Source organism: Leptosomus discolor, chromosome 3 (assembly GCF_034619465.1).
Source record: "Leptosomus discolor isolate bLepDis1 chromosome 3, bLepDis1.hap2, whole genome shotgun sequence".
In the NCBI taxonomy this organism is placed as follows: Eukaryota; Metazoa; Chordata; class Aves; order Leptosomiformes; family Leptosomidae; genus Leptosomus; species Leptosomus discolor.
This window is the reverse complement of record NC_141393.1, coordinates 68,836,258-68,853,395: the sequence shown is the minus strand read 5'-3', so window position 1 is coordinate 68,853,395 and position 17,138 is coordinate 68,836,258. Positions and strand designations below refer to the sequence as shown.

The following is a 17,138-nucleotide window of genomic DNA, read 5'->3' as shown; positions in this document are numbered from 1 at the left end:
ACCTGCCTATTTTGTCCTCTCTTGCGTCGCACTTCTTCACTGCTAGCAGAGTCTGTGGGCAGTAAAGGACAGCGGGTGGGTGACCCTGGATGCCCGGCTGCTGAGCCCCCAGCCAGCCCTAAAGCCCAGCTTTAGGCTCTCGTGGCACATTTAGGAACCTACTTGGCTTTACAGCTGTGCTGCACAGCAAAGCCTTCAGCGCCCACCTTGGCGTTCTTGACTTTGGCAAGAGATATGCTTCACTCCTACATAGCAAGACCATGGGCTAAGGACCACCACAGAGGTTCCCACGCTGCAGAAGTCCCCGTGTAGCAGCTGAGCAGTGGCTTTAGTTCATTAAGCTTATCAGCTTTCCAATCTCCTTTCCCAGACTAACAGCCAGCAGGAGTCTCCTCGAAGTCAATGAGGTGTGGGCAACACCAACAGGCTGAGTCTCAAAGACCGCTAAGATCTCACCAAAATAATTTCAGTCCTGCAGAACTTGTTTTGTACACCCAACATTGATCATTTTCACAGTCACAAAAAGCTATTCTGGTTGCCTCTGTGCTGGGCTAGAGAGGAGATAAGGGAAGAGCAGTTGGGTTTTTATGTATTCAACCCCTGAAGTGCTGGAAAGGACTATGCTTCAGAAAATGGAGAAACACATTTACTGTCCATTTTTAAAAGCACAATTCTGGCTGCAAAACATCAATAGCTCAATATGGCCAGGTAAGCCGACTCAGGCCCTTCTCACTTCCCTTTAGTTGTGAAGGCTGGGGGACACGGAGTCTGAAATGGACTTTCTTCCTTGAAAATTAGAGAACACGTTCCTACCTAATTGTGTGATTCCAGGAACTGACACCAAGAAAAACACGCAACCAACGCAAGACTCATGATACAATCATGGCAACCCCGTCACCCAGCCTTGGCATTTCGGAGGCTGTTCAGGGAAGTTTGCATCCAACTTCCCTGCGAGTGCTTCGGAAATACCAGTTGCAGGGGAGGATGGACAGTTTTCCTCTCTCTCCAGCCTTCACAAGATGGGACTGATGAAATCAGTGAAGCGCTCCTTGATCTGGAGCGCACAGTGCTTTAACTGCAGTCCTTCTCTAAATAAAAGGAAAAGCCTCATTTCCCCAATTAGCATCTCCCCAGAGCCTCAGAGAGTGAGTGAAAATTGTGCCACCTGCCACCTCCCAGCCAGCTGAAGTCAACTGGGACACTCCAATCCAGGTGACACTTTTCCACTAGTGGCACCAGTCACGCCTCCACTGAGACATGGTTTCAGACGAGGCCTTTGGCAGCACCCCTGCAATAAACCTGCCAGCTTCCATGGCTTTGCTGAGACAGGGAATAATGCACAGAGTGGATGTGAACCTGGACCGCTTCCCACACCCTGCGCTGGCTCTGCCAGGCTCCCACCTCTGAAGACCAGGAAAGCCCCTTGTAGCCCCCACTGGTAGCTGGGAATTGCCGACTATGCGAAACAGGCTTGGTTGGACACAGATGATTTCTAAATTTCAAGCCCAACCAGCCTGTAATAACAACAGACGCAAAAGAAAATCCGGGGTGCATTCTCAGGATGTGATGAATGTGTTCACGTAGTTCGTGTCTGCAGAGAGACTACAGCAGTACCAGCCCCTTTCTGCTATTCACCCTCTGCTGATTCATCCCTGCTCAAAAGGGTGGCAGTGACACTGCCCTTGCTCTTTTTGGAGGGACCTGGGAGGACCAGGAGGAACTTGGTCTTTGGTATGTCTGGGTAGGAAACGTTTTACCTGCAAATTTAGGATCTACTTAAAGTCATAAATCATCACCATGACCCAGGATGCACAGAGCAGATGTTTTCCACTCCAGCTCATCTGCCCAGCTTCCAGGAGCAGATCGAGGAGGCCACACCACCCAGATTTGCCACATCATAATTTGGCAGCTGGTTTAATTGCAGCGCATGAAACTGAGAATACCACACAGATGACAACGGAGCACTCCTCTCTTGCTGTGACAGTAGTGCTGCAACGTAAGCAAAGTTTCACCTACCAAGGACTGGTGTGCCCAATCACAGGTTCACTGAGCAGCACTGGCTCCCTTGCCTCCCTGGAGAAATGCAGCAGGACATGGACACTGGACCAGGCTCCTTGCTGATCTTCTCAAGCCAAGCAACACAGAGGGTAGGAACCCCTGCAGCCTCCTTTATTTCGATGCAATAAAAGACAATAAAATCTCTGGGACACCCCCCCAAACTGGTGTTAATTCCACCGCCAGCAAATTCACGGACAAAACCGTAGTTCGAGCCAGCCTAGCCTTCACGGGGCGGTGGCAAGGCAAACCAGCGTGCAAGAAGCAGCCACCTGAAACCAACACCAGGGAGTGAACGCAGCCCAAGTGGACATGGCAAGTCTTGCACAGCTAGAGCAAAGAGCTGGAAAACTGGGGCCAAGAGAAACATTCAGAGCAGAAACCAACCAGACCTGCTCCAAGCCACCCTCACACAGCGCACTTGGCAGGCAAAAGAAGGCATCTTCACTGCAAATGTCCCCGCTATGCCCCGCTCCTGCCCAACCCTCACCATCCCAAACTGAGCTGCTGCCCCCCAACAGCTCTATTCTCCTCCTTTTCCCCAAATTTCTGCAGGATCTTATTCAGGAGGAGGCAGGAAAGCACAGGGCTGGGGCTGCAGGTTTTGTTTGCTCCAGTTTCCAGGCCTCACAGGGTGCCTTACCCTCCCCCACAGGACCTGCATCCCTGGGAGCGCCCTGTGCTTTCCAACTCCATTACATCTCATCAGCATTCCTGCCCGCCAACGGCCCGTGCTCCGGGCTGGGTGCCAGTGGCCGGGCAGCCCCCCTCCTCTCCTTCCTGCATGCTGAAGAGAGCTGCTGGCGTTCAGCAGCTCCCCACCGGCTCCTTTTCTTCCGAGAGCCATGTTAATGAGAGCCCGGGCCTTGCAGAAGCCCTTGTGCTAGGCTGGGCGCAGCGATGTCTGGAGCGGAGTCAACATTTCAAGTGCTCCAGCACCCTGCCAGGCATTTTAGGACACGGGATGGCTGCAGCTGGCACCACCTCCCCAGGGAGGCACCTGGGAGAGAGGGTGACACCCGGGAAGGGTGGCACCAAAACAGTCCCACTCAGTCCAGCGCGCTGTCGGGAAGGTGGCTGCCTGCCATTGCCCAACCCGGGAGTTTCACCAAGTCCGCGGGTGAAATGGCTGTCAAAGGCAATTGCGCACCGAGGGTTCTGGGAAGAGTTGCACAAACACCACCGTAGAAAGTCAGTGCCAAAGTGAAGCAACATAGACTTGCAAATGAGGAAATTAAGAGCGTTCATCAAGCTGATTATTGGGCATCCTGGGCAAGGACAGCAGTAGCAATGCAGCAGTTTGCTGTGTCACCCGCCCGAGCATTGTGGCAGCCTTCCCACTGCTCGAGCTGTTTTAAAGGGAAGCCAGCTCTTTAGCCAGAGAAGCACAGATCAATTTTTTTTTTCTAACTTGAAATGCACTCTAAGCCACTTCCAGGGATGGATGCTGACGGCTGCAAGTAGATCACTGTCTAAAAGTACAGGACTCGCAGAGCAAAATCGCTGCAGGGTGAGCAGAGCAGTGACACAGATGCTGTCCTGCTGCTCGGTAATGAGAGCAGAGAGGCCGCAGCACCACTTTGTCTCGGCCCGTTGGACATCAAACAACCCACCACTACACTTTGGCCAGTTCAACCCCCGAGCTCAGAGGGCTGCGACGTGCTTCTCCGTCTGTACGAGGGCTGGATGGCATTCCCAGCACACTCCGCTGAGGACTAGTCCTGCCGCGTGCTGGCACCACAGGACTGCAGCAAAGCTGCTTCCATAATGGAAGTCTGAGCGCAGCAAGTCCTCCCGCAGGATGGGGTACCTCTGTTACAGAAAAGCAAAGAGCAAGTAACTGCTCAGCACAACCCAACACTTCTGCAACCGCTTGGCTCACGCAGGTACCCCATCCTGCGGGTAGGATGCGGGCAGAGCAGAGCGGTGAGGAGCAGGCTGCCATACAGCATCCTCCAAGCTGGGTTTTGTAGACACCTGCAGCAACTGGAAAGCAAAGCCTTTTGTACGTTAGTAAGTGGCACCAAAACATGGCAGAGGTACAGGAGCAGCAGCGGCTGTAGGCACTGAGGAGGCTCGATAAACACGCTTGGTCCTACACATTTCACGCTGCCACTCGTTCGCCACGTGCCCACACATCTGTGGTTTGGCACCGTGAGTGTTCAGCCATCCTCTTACTGAGCTCTGGGACTTTTCGCATGGTAGAGCGTTGGTTTTTTGGTTTGTTTTCCTATTTTTTTTTTTTTTTTCTGCAAAGGAAACAGCAAAGATTTAGGAAAGTTCCACCGATACATAAAGTTCCCAGGGAGCAACGTTTGCCTGCTTGGTGAAGAAGCGATGGGTGCTGGTAACAGCAGCTCTAGAGAGCTGTACCAATTCAGGAGCCTAATTGAGGGGTCTGAAACAACACTTGAGGCTCTGAAGAATTTAATTCCACGACTGTTGTTTAGCATAAAACAGCTTCCCCTCCCAGCCCCAAACGTTTTAAACCATGAGTTTTTAAAACCTTTTTTAAATAAACATGTGCAAGGAGTAATTTTTCTCCCACAGATGATGCCGTGCACTCCTGCAATGACTACACAATGCTATTTTCTGGTTTTGCTTTTATCGACGCTCAGCTTTAACAATAAGGAAATTCTAATAACATCATGATTATAATTAAGGCAACTCTAATGGGATTTTGTGGACTGTGATTGGCATCCCAAGTACGGCATCAGACAGAAAGGGGAGCGTACAAGGGACGAATATTCAGGACACCTTCAGAATTAGCAACCATTTGGGTAATTATAAAGCTCCATTTTATAAAGAACCACGAAACAAGATTAATTTATAAATCAGTTTATTTACAGATTTTGTTCTCTTAAAGTACATTTCAGTTACCAAAGATATTTACAGTGGTGTACACAGGGATCACCCTGGTTATTTTACAGTTCTTAATTACAAAAAAACCCAACCCTCCACATCCTTGGGTCTGTCTACTGTGCAAAGCTGCTCTGGATGTGAACATTAGCTGAAACTGGCCCAAAACCCAAGTTATCAGGTTATTTACACATACACAGTAAACGGGTTTGTTTTCAGCATCTCCACAACACAGTACACACAGGGAGACGGAACCTCCCAAAAGGCGGCTTTGCAAATGTGTATCAAAAGGCTCTGCAAAGTCAAGGAAAAAACTAGTAAATGCAGGTTAATTACAGTATTCCTCTTTCATCTGTATATAATTTTGCATTTAACATTTAAATTACAAATAAGTTCAATAGTTTGCTTCTCTCCGTTTTAGTTGATTTGTAAACACTTCAGATGCACTAAATACCTTATAAGATTCAACTGTTTCTCTGCTGAAAAGTACTTTATTTTCCTAATATTCTTAAGGTAGCAAAGGGATATGGAAGTGGAACTGCATGCAGTTCCTCGCAGAATAGTCACCTAAAAGGTCTCTATCACTGTGCTACTGAAGATCTTCTGCAGGTACACACTTATTCAAGTATTGCAAAAAGCTAAGGCCACTTTTTCAAGAAAGGAAAGTGAACAAGACGGGATTTTTCAACCCCTCATTCGACCTTGTGAGCAACAAGCCTTTTCTGAAAGGCAGAAGTACTGATGTTCCACAGCTCGGCTCGGGGAGCATCCTGCTGTGAGAGAGGTACTTGCGTTCCTTGTCCTCACAAGCCTGGGCTTTCCCATCTGGCACCGAGATCCTTCCAAAGAGGTAACTGCATCTCCCCAGTGATGACAGCCACTGCCCCAAACAGCTTATGGGTGTCAGAAAAATGTCTCAGCCTTGAATCTTCTAACATGGTTGCACCAAGATAACCAGGACCCAGAAACATTATCTTGTTCTTATAACGGGAAGGTTGGGGAGAGGAGAGAAATAGAGAATTCAGCCTCTGTTTGTGAGACTCCAGGCTTCCCCATACCTCTTCGTTACCAGCTGCGACCCAGACAGACCATTGCTTCATCGCCATAATCATCAGTCCACAAGTACTCAACACACTCGAGGTTTTGAGTATACACTCAACTCAAAGCAACTCAACACACTTGAGGTCTTGAGAAGATAATTCACATACGTTCAAGTCTTTTTAGGGTTGCTCCTAGTACGGATTGCTACCAAAAACAAACGGTGATGTTCGCAAAGGAATAAAGCCATTATTTAGACACAGCTTCCTTCTGTCCAAACAGCTATAAAAATAGTTCCTGCTTCTGTTGAGGCTACTAAACTAGTGCTATCCAAGCCAGCAAGACAACAGGCATATGATCTCCAGTGGTCCCCGCTACCTTGGCAGGTCAACTGCACAACCTTCTTCCTGCTGGTGGACAGACCAGAAAAGCCATGCCAGCCCCGCAAAACAGCCAGAAAGCCTCGGGGATGCAGGGCAACCTTCTTAACACCAGCCATAGTATCTACAGAACAGAAACTTAATTTTTTTTGATACTTCAGCTACAAACCTACGCTGCAGGTTTCTGCCTTCTTTCCATAATTGCTACCTATAAAAAACTGCAATCCTCGCTATTGAAACAGATACACCCAGGAAAGGGAATCTGAGGTGGTGACCCAAACAGTGACACCATGCTGGTTAAATGTAGCAGCTTTAGTTTGCTTCTATCTTAAGCATTCAAGAGTTTCCTGGTTCAGCATCATGATGTATTTTACATGGACAAGTGAATCACTTCAGGGGAAAAAAAGCGGAACAACGCTCCACCAAGACCATTTGATTTCCAGCTAGTCAGAAGGGCCACTACAGCGGGACAGACACGCATACGCCTGTTGGAGGTGTTCCTATACACCATTACCTCCTCCTCGTCCTTCCACTCATTAAGCTCCCATGAATATGTCTCACCATTAACTCACAAGTGAGGCGCTGGCAATACTACATCTGAGAATCTGCATGGACCTCTGACAAATCCAACATTTCCCAGTGCTGTCCCTGAAGAATTACCAGCTGTGTGTCATTGTGCAAACTGCAAATATTCCAATGATAGCTTTCTCAAGAAAAAAAAAAAAAAAAAAAAAAGGTGGAAAAGAGAAAACAAAATGGAGCAGTAGCAGAGGTATGCATAGCAGGAAGCCCAAGAACCAAGCAGATGAATGAGATAAAGATCTCCCTGCCATGCCTATTGTGGGCTGCAGCATCTTAGGGGCACCTCGGAGGGCTTCAAAGCGTCTTTCTGCACTCCAGTGTGCCTGAAGAATCTGACTCTCCTCTGGGTCTTGTCCCAAGTTAGCAAGCAGGGACATCCACTATTAAGGCATCAACGTTTAACCTCAGACTGTGTTCCTCCAAGAAAAACGTAAGAATGGGAGGGACAGGTTAGGAACAAGCACTCAGCAGAAGGACACTGCAGTTGAATCCAGCACCAAATCAACTATGTAATAGCTGCCCATGGCCTAGAAGTTCCGGCAAAGGAAGGAAACACATGGAGTAGGGAAGTTCTACCTAATTTTTCAGCTCAGTTCCCTCAACTCTTCATTGCCACCAAACCAGGTGCAGCGAAGCTCCATTCCTAGTCCTGCCTTTGCTTCCCACCCCTGGTCACTGAGGTTTGGTTCTTTTTACCTTCCCCACCCCATATCTGCCTCAAGAAGCTGGAGGTTTTGTGCTAAAAATACGGGGCTCTGGAAATTTCCAGAACAGGTGCTTTCTCAAGTTTGGCTGTCTCAAAACAGAAGACAGTGCAGCCAACTGCACAGGACATTCTCCTATCACCCACTTAATAAATTACCTGAAAATAAATAAAAAAACCTACAAGCACAAAACACGCAGACAGTCAAGCACTGGACACCGCTTTCTTTGGTGAATACACTCTGTTCTCTAAATTGTTCAAGTAACAGCTTCTCCAATTTATTAGGTGACAGTAAGAGAGGAAGCTGAGGGATTGAAGGCCAAATTTTTGTGAGGAAAAGTTTTCCACTCCTGCATGTCTTGTGCCTGAGAAAATCCTGAGTATCCATTATCTGGGAGCAGCTGGTGCTCCAGGAAGAGAAGTGCTACACAATAGGAGGAAAGTTGTCCATGGGCTCACCTTTCATGCTTGACATTAGGTGGCCTTTATCTTGCTCCACCTTGAGACAGAAGCAAGTTACATTGGAAAAGCAGCAAGAATTCTTTACTTGAATGCAGGAAGCAACATCACCTAATTTCCCTGGACTGGATGGCACCATACTTGGTACCACATCACAGAACAAAGATGAAAACCAGCTTCACAGAGAAGGGAATTGAATGGGCTCTGGAGCATAAGAAACTGATGCACATTGTTAGGGCTGCAGGAGAAGAGGTGTTAAGATTATAACACTGTTCAGTACATTAAGTCTCCATTTATGACTAAAACCTGACCAAACCGTTTCTTCTCCAAATTACTCACATTTCTAAAGACAAGCCAAGTACTGACGGTTGACAGCCATTCCAGCAAACAGCTGATACCCCAACTTAACCCAACCCTTTCAGAGAACAAGCTGAACATGTCAAAGCCCCAGGCCGGGGCCCCAGACAGCTGCTGACAGTTACGTGGCATAACTGCACTGGCACACAAACAGTCTTGAGCACTCCACAATACAGCCTCCAGTGAAGGATCAGCTTGTTCCAAACCATAAATCCAGCGTGAGGTCTCTAGTGGCAGCAGATGCAAATTCAGGTTCCTTTCATCACATCTGAACGGCCTTTAAACCCCCCGCGTGGAAGTCCAGCAGCAGCGCTTGCAGGGAGAAGAGTACCTCAGGAGTCCTAAAGGCCTGTGACTCGGTGGTTAACACAGCTCTCAGTTTATTGTCAGCACTGTCAGACAAGCAGCAGTCTCCGCTGTTTCTCATTTATCTCATTCAGTACATCAACAGTGTCTCTGATTAAGGCCTCGAAGATCCCGTCTGCCAACTGCATCTTTACACACAGTTCATCCTCGTCATAGTTCACCCACTGTGCTTCTTCCTCGTGAAGTTCCTGCACCTTGGAGGGTAGAAAGGAAAAGGCAAGACAGACATTACAATTCTGTTGCTCTAGGATAATATCCTCTGCAGAGTTCCAGAAAGAGTCCAGAACAGCATGCATCTGCCAACAACATATCTGTCTTTGTAAGAGACTACAGGAAATACTTGGAATAGCAAAATAAATACAGATCTATTTGAACTAGTCTATTTCACTGTATGAATGTTTTCTACCTTTCACTGTAGTATCCATTTCAAGGGATTTCATATTCCTGCACAAGGTTTTCACTTGGAAGAACTCAGATAAGGGGATATTCTTGGCCAACAGCAGAAGCCCCATTAAAAGAGTCCCTAATTGCATATCTGCAAGAAGCTGACTCCCTGTGGCTTAAACTGGTAAGAAGTCATGCAAAGTCCTTGAACAGGGGAATATGAAAAAGAAAGGACTTTACTGCAGTTCAGTTCATTTGAATAAGAATTAGAAAACCTAAAGGAAATAACTAACTTTTCCAATTCTGTATAAAAAGACAAAATGCTGGCATGTGTTGTATGATAGTATTACAACTCATTTGCACGGAAAACTCCACTCTTTGTTGCATTTGAGAGCATTATTACAAATGGAATTTTGTACCATTATAGCTAAAAGAGTAACTCAAAGAGTGTTTCTTTCTTTCTATTCCTAAATTATTGACAAACAAAGTCCTGTTTTACTGGTCACTGGTAAACAGTGTTTTAGCAATAGACAGAAGTATGTAATTCCATTCAGCAAATCAAGTCCTATCAAGAGTCTCTCCGAACTGGACATCTCCACTTAAAACTTCTTAAAAACTTGTCTTAGTGACTATTTCAGTATTAAACACATCCTAACAAAGCTCAATTTTCATCTGAAGCTGAACCGCCCAGAAACATGTCTGTTTTGAAGGTGACAGCTGCTGTAGCATAATGATGATTCAATAACCCCACACAGTGTGAAGCCCAAGAACAGACTGCTGTGGGAACCCCAGGGAACCCGCACTGCTTCAGGGTTTGCAGCCATTCATAAGGCCTCAGTTATACATGGGGTTTCAGTCTGACAGCTCATTTCTCCCTCTTTTAAGCGAGCCTGTGGAGAGTGGCAGGGATCTCATCCTGCAGACAGCTCTGGAAGAGTCACACTACGTGCTTACAAATCTCTGCACTACAACAGCGAGCACTCCTCTTCAGTACAGCCCTTGTTTCCCATACAGCTGTCAAAGACAGGGTGCTAATGGTTTCATTATGCTTCTTACTAACAAGGAAGAAGCAACAATATTGGCAATCAAACTTTGAGTGAGTGTCATAGGTGAAAAATAACTTAAATCGAATGCTAACAAGCGGCAGGTAATTGGATGTAAGTTTGTATGGGGGTGAACGTCTGAAACAGACTTCTGAACTCTCAAGCAGAAGCTTGCTGCCTGCAACCGGTGTGCGCTGGTTGTAAATTCTGATAAACTCTGGACTAAACAATAGCAGCATGTCCCAAGTCCTCCCATCAATAAAGAGGTATAAGACAGAAGCACCAATGTGGAGGCTGATCACGTGTTGTGTGTCTGCATCACAGACTATTTACATGAGGAAAAGCAAGAGATGTGGGTCACGAAAACAAAAGGTGGTGCCAAAAAGAAAGGTTCCCAAAAAGCAGAGGTGGTCTGGGAAAGAAACCAGGGGCCTCAAAGGAAGAAGGTAAAGATCCTGGCTGGAGGAAAGGTCCTGGAAATGGAGGAAGATGCTGGAGATGAAGGAGGTAGGTGGAGACAAATGCCAGAGGACACCCAGGGACCTTGACCGATGACATCCAAGACTGGTAACTTCAAGTGGCTGCACAATCCCAACTGACAGGACTTTCTGCCCAACCTTCCCAGGCCGGCAGCGACCTCCCTGCTGGGAAGGGAAGTCAGACCTGGTGAACGTAACACTGAGGGGGGAAAAGCAAGTAACTAAAATGATCAAGCAGGTTAAAAGTTCTGGTCTCACTGGCGCTTAAACAAACCCCAACATCCAGATCCACACAAAGCTGCTGTTTATTCTGTCTCACCTGCAACAACGTGATGGGACAGTTCCTTTACTGTGCTCCAGAAGGAAAAAGAGACACATGGGATGAAGAAATGGAAATAAACAGGAGAGGAGAAGGTAACTTGATGTTAAATAGCCACGGAAAGAAGAAGAAATGAAGAAAGAAAAACTGTATCAGTGATTAGTTTTCTCTTGCCTGTATCATTCCCCTTTCTAAGAGGCACAGTGCACAATTTCCTTGGGCATTAGGAGGACTTCCTCGAGCATACTTTTGGAAAACTAAGAGAAGGTGCAATTTGCAGCTGCAGGCAAGTCTTGTTTATAGCGTATTCAGAACACGTGTGGAAACCGCCGTGCTGCTTTGCAGCCTTAGCTGCAGACATCTGAGCCAAGGCAGTTGTGACTCCTTTGTCTGGGAAAGATTTGATCCATTTGTTGTATTATTACAAACTGCTGAAACAGGGACAGCGACTACTGTGACTTTCATGAAAGCAGGCTTGGCGCTGTCTTCAGTACACGCACAGCATTTAAGTTCCTGTGCATCCTCATGACAAAAACAAAATTCCACATATTTGATACCAGGAAGTAAGTTCTCTATGCCAGAGAGAAATTGCATTTGGGCAAAGTCAGGAGAACAACAGTTTTAACGAAAACGTAATCCATCTTACAGGAAGAGATACATAGTGACACAACGCAGAAGGCTGTGTGGTATGGGTTTTTTTGTACGTGCGCCTTTTTTTTTCCCCCCAAGCACAGGAAGAAAGAAGGGGGCACGCACACAAAAGAAATATCAGGAAATAACAAGGTAGCATGATCCTGCTGGCCATCTAATAAGTGTCATATTAGTGTAATAAGTACCCAAAACCAACACTTCAAATAATATAACCTGAAGGAAACTTTAAAGGGCAAGTTTCGATTTCTGGAGGTTCCCATTCAGAACCATGAATATCTGCAAAATAAACTCCATTTAAGGAGTCACTAGATCATTTGGGAGACTGAAAAGAATAAAAATCTAGATACAAACTAGTGCCTTGGAAGAACGCCACTAGGAAGAAGGCAAGCAGGTGCATTCTCACAGCCCTCTGCTCCCAGAGTGCCTGGAAATCTCAAGACACATGACTGTGCATACAAACAGGCTTTGATTCTCTTCTTGCTGCTGCACTCCCCTTGGGTTTAGAACTCGCATGCCACAGAAGTGGGCTTTCCAAATAAGCCAGCTTGATAGGAAGAGCTTTGCTTTGTTGCAGTTTCTGCATGAAGAGAAATGTTCTAGCCGTTAAGTGAACAGGTCAGAAGATCAAGTAGTTTTCAGCACTCTGTTGGCAGGCTTCTCAGGTGCGAAAACTAAACACATAGGTTTGGCAGTCATGTGAGCTTTGCTTTCTCAAGCTTTGGATAAAAGGGAAGGTGGGGTGGCAGGGAAAGCAACGGCAGAGTTTGTTCTAACCCCATGCAAACAGATCAGCACAGGGAGTTTTGGCTGAAGACCCAAGCGGAAAAAAAGGAGTGGAAACAGTCTATTGTTAGCACCTGAACTCAAATAAGAAGATACAAAGGTTCTTGATGCAGTTTAAAAAGAGGTTTTGATGTACTGAAATGCAGCACCTCAGCCTCTGTGTACATCTGAGATTCTCCCACAAAACACAGACATCACACACGTGATAAAGGTGGCAACAGAAAGGGACACGAGCAGAAGAAAGCAAACACCTAAACATTCCTTTAACCTGATTTTAACCAAAGCAGCTTTTCATAAATGTGGATCTCCTGTACTTGTTTACTGAAAGCCAACATTTGCTGTAATTGTTAACGACTGGAGCAACTATCCAGCAGACTAGAGAACTCTCATACGAAATCCCATTACAAACACTTTCTGAGGACAGAGATACCTGATCAAAGTTCACAGTGCTGCGAAAAAGGAGAAGAGGAAGGTGAGGGGTTTATTACTGGCAGAAAAACATGGCTAACTATGTTAAGTGTCAACGCTGGAAAAGAGCAGACGAGAGTGAAAATGCAACCAAAGATGCACTAAGTGGTGGAAGTAGCAAAGATCAAGGCAGAGCAAGGTGGTGGAGGACTAATCCATCCTGTTCTTCCCTTAATGCCCAGCAGGTGTGATGGCTGACTGCAGTCACCCAGAGGACCCAGCATCAGAGGGTACCAGTGCAGCGCAGGCTGCTTCTGCTGCCGTGCCCCTTCCTCACAAGGCTGAACCTTTGATGGAGACCAGAACCACAGGGAATTTGGGTTAATATGATAAACCCAGAAGGACACATCCAGGGACAATCAGGGAGAGAGTAAGCTGGGCAGAATAGCCTGACACTTGCTTCTGTGCTTTCAGAAGAAATAAAAGGAAATTCAGCAAACAGCCACAGCTCCTGCTTTTAGAGCCACCCGACCATCCAGGCAGACGATGCTGTTACTTGACAGTTGTTACCAATATGCTGGAGAAGGCGGCATACAACAGAATCCCCTTCCTCTGTATCAAAACCCCTCTCACCCTTAGTCAGGCCTAGCTCCTGGGTCAGACAGACGTGTTCAATCCTCCCACTGAAGTCACTAAAAATACATATTTGTCTCAACAGAAAATATCGAAGGAGGTTTTCATTTGAAGGTTAGTTTACTTGAAGGGGAAACGAAGAACCTGGGAAGGACCCGTGCTCAAAGTTTAAACGCAAATAACAGAAGCCTAAGATGTTTACCTCTGCTTTAAAAAGATCATGTTTTATTTTAACAGTCTTTGTCTTTATAAGCATGAAAAGAATGTAGAGAGAATAAATCAACTCATATATGTCCTCACATGACACCCTCTGCACATTGCAAGAGGTGTGCATTGGCTAAATCTTCAGAATAACTTGAGCACAGCATTTTCAACTGTGAATTTCCAAAGAAACTTCTACAGCACCTAAGCCTACCAAAAAAGTCTTGATTTCCCTTTCAGGAAACGATTGTGGTATACCACTTGAATAGACTTTAAATAAAATTTGGAAAACTCCAAAACTGATGTCTCAGTTTAGGGCTACACCATGAGTTACCAGCAAATAGGCAGCGGATTTTGCACAGCCCTGTATGTCCACTTATGACCTTGCATTTGTGTTATCGCAGAACTCGTGGCTGTACGCATAAGCTGGAGGCTGACTATAAGACAGAAAGTGCTATCCAGATACTTCATATTTTATAGAGATTTTAATAAAACCACGTAAGAGAAGGTGAATGCTATCTCCTTAGGTTTTCAGTTAGAAGTTTCTCTGACAGTATCTCACATTACAGCATAAATTTGTTAGCAATCCCACTGAGACTGCTGTATTCCTAAAGCACGACATGCTGTAACCTTCACAGAGTTACTCCCAGTCTTCAGCTAAAATTTTATTACCATATTCTTGTGAGAACAAAATAAAACTAAACACATTATTTATTAAGCTGAACCTGTCAGAGCTCCATTAATCTTTGATGTCTGGGTCTGCATGTAAATCGCAGACCAGATCAGCTGAACTTCAAACTTATTCTACCTAAAGCACTTTGGATGCCTTCAACTAGAACAATTTTTTCCAGTCAGGAATCTTTCTTTCCAGGTATGGTTCAAAGAAATCAGGAAATTCGTACACAAGCATTATAGTTGTACTATTAATTATCTCAGGGATCTAAACACAAGACTTCTTTGAGCATGCTTTAACAGCCCATATCCCAGAACCAAGCGTACTAGGATATGCAGGTCCTATATATAGATACTCTATTTACATACAATTAAACCCCTGGGAAAAAGCCTGTGTTGGAAACCTTCCACTGATGGGCAATTAAAAGACCACACGACCCATGACTCGAAGTTACTTATATGTGCGCGTGTGTGGAATCAATTTCAGGTACAATTAAGTGAAGCGCGGTGCTAATGACGCCTCAGATTCCCAAGCAGAACCTTCACTATCATTATAGCCAATAAAGATGTTAATCATGCTGCAATACAAGCCAACAAGTAACTTTCAAAAACTAGTACACAGCCAGACATGCTCTACCTTATGCAATTTTAACACTGATCTGTCTCTGCCCCAGTGGCAGCTGCATTGACTAGTTCATGTCAAGTACTACAGGAGCAGAAGCCCTGCTCGTTGCTTAGCTCTGAGGAAACACTTAGCTGTGGGTACCCCCTGGCAGACTGGTGACCTTGTACTAGGGATTATTACCTCCCATACCATCTCTTCAAAGTATTTGCTGTTCTAACCCAACAACTTTTGCAACCTTTCAGTTGGATCTGGTTAGAAATCTGGTCTATTAAGTTCTCTGTATCACTGTCCCTATCAAACAGCATTACTTCAAAATAAAAACATTTTAAATTAAAGTAAGAAGAAAAACATATTTCCTTCCCAAAGAAGAAGTTAACTCTACTTTCAGTCAAATATTTCAATATTTCCTTCTGTAAATTCCTGTTTTAAACTTTTGGGAGCGGGCAAATTTATACTCCAGTCCAATCAGGAGGCATGAACATAGAATTCACTCAAGGCACCTTACTTCACTGGCACTGGCCTTCTGTTCTTGTCAACAGGGTGCTCTTGAAATTACACACCTTCTATCAAGACCTCATGCACACTTTGTATCCTTTAAACATCATGACCGAATACTGAAAAATACAGTCGTATGTCACGCTTTAGTCTGGTGGACAGTATCTGACATGATAGCTTATTTTCATCCACTGACCAGTATATGATCCACTCGGTCTCGTTTCTTCCGCCCAAATTTCATCATCTTCTGCCAGTCTGTTTTGTGATTAGGCTCCTTCCTCAGGCTGAACAACTTCAGTACTTCAGCCGCAATGAAGCTCTACAGAACAGAAAAAGTGAGATTTATCACATTTGAGCTAAGAAATGAAATGTATGCACAAAGTACCGTCCCTAAAAAGCCACATTATAGAATGTATTACAGCTTTCTGTTTAGCTAAGAGAGAGATAATGTATGCAAGAAAGTTACAATGAAAGTCTTTGAGGCAGCACTACACAGGCAAAACCATTATCAAATCCAGAAACGGGAAAAAAATTATACCCACTGCTGTAACAATCTTGATAACAGAAACTTTCAATTAAACAGTACAGTACACAGGAGATTATGACGATTCATTTTATGGGAGAATATTAAAGAAAAGCAGGGTGAGAGTTTGATGCCCTTGACCTGTGCCCCTGCTCTCCCCTGCCAACATGCTTTTGAAAGTCTTCTCAACTAAACAGAGTAATCTAGATACTATTTCTGTCTTTTCTAGACAGCTAACATGCTGTATCTTCAGCAGGTTAATCAAAATACAGCCAGCTCTCCCCCTACTCCCACCCCCCCAATTTCAGAAGAAACAGTACAGGTAGAAGTCTTCATTTGTGCCCTGACGAGCTGTATGGAAGGTTCTTTGTTGAGCACTTTCAGGGAAACAGTTTTTTTCCTGCAAGTTTAACCCAGGTCCAGTCAGGTTCTAGTTTTGTGGGGTTTTGTCCTTTCTTGAGTGCTACCACCAATAACAAGAGACCTCCTGCAGCTTGCCAAATACAACAGTACCCTCGCCAGTCAAATTTTGGGTCCCTCTGGACAACTCCTGCTGCCCTCAGTGAGGCTGGCACAGGTGTGTCTGAGTAAAAAATCCAGCTCATCCCATTTGGCCCAACCCTACCATCAGATCCATGCCAATACACCCATACAGAGTTCCACTGAAATCTGCTAAAGCAGCAGTCTAACAGCATACCAATTTTATAAGATCAAGGTCACCCTAGCAGTTCTGCACAAAGGACTAAGGTTTGAAAGCAACCAGTATCAGGCAAAAGGAGAGGGAGGCAAACCTGTTGAGTAAAAACGGGCCATTTTGACAAATTCTCTTTCAGGTTTGTAATCTCATTCCTCTTCTCAACCCCTCTCTTGCTGGATACACCAGTTACAATTTTTTTAACACTCAGGCAAGTGCAAGTACAGTATTTTTCATCTTGCTTTCCCTGCATGACAAAGATTTCTTCCTACCTTGATCTCACCCAGATCATTTGGATCTTTTACTCGGCGAAAGTAAGCAGATGCGATCCTACACGGTTTCATCCAAATAGGCTGATTTAGATTAGGATCCTCAGCAAAGATTTCCCCAAAGATCTCTCTTGTTAAATCAAATACCACCTTAACAAAG

General features: G+C 45.3%; 1 protein-coding gene across 4 annotated transcripts in view; it reads right to left on the bottom strand.

The window, feature by feature from the left end:
* Positions 1-4,877: 4,877 nt before the first annotated feature.
* Positions 4,878-17,138, bottom strand: part of CEP350 (centrosomal protein 350) — a 67,192-nt gene continuing 54,931 nt past the window's right edge. For all 4 annotated transcript variants that reach the window (XM_086463442.1, XM_086463441.1, XM_086463443.1 and 1 more), the window contains 3 exons: positions 16,982-17,128; positions 15,689-15,811; positions 4,878-8,993 (listed from right to left, as the gene is read on the bottom strand). In XM_086463442.1, coding sequence (XP_086319568.1) covers positions 8,829-8,993; positions 15,689-15,811; positions 16,982-17,128 — 435 coding nt within the window. In that variant the 3' untranslated portion in view covers positions 4,878-8,828. The remainder of the gene's footprint in view (positions 8,994-15,688; positions 15,812-16,981; positions 17,129-17,138) is intronic.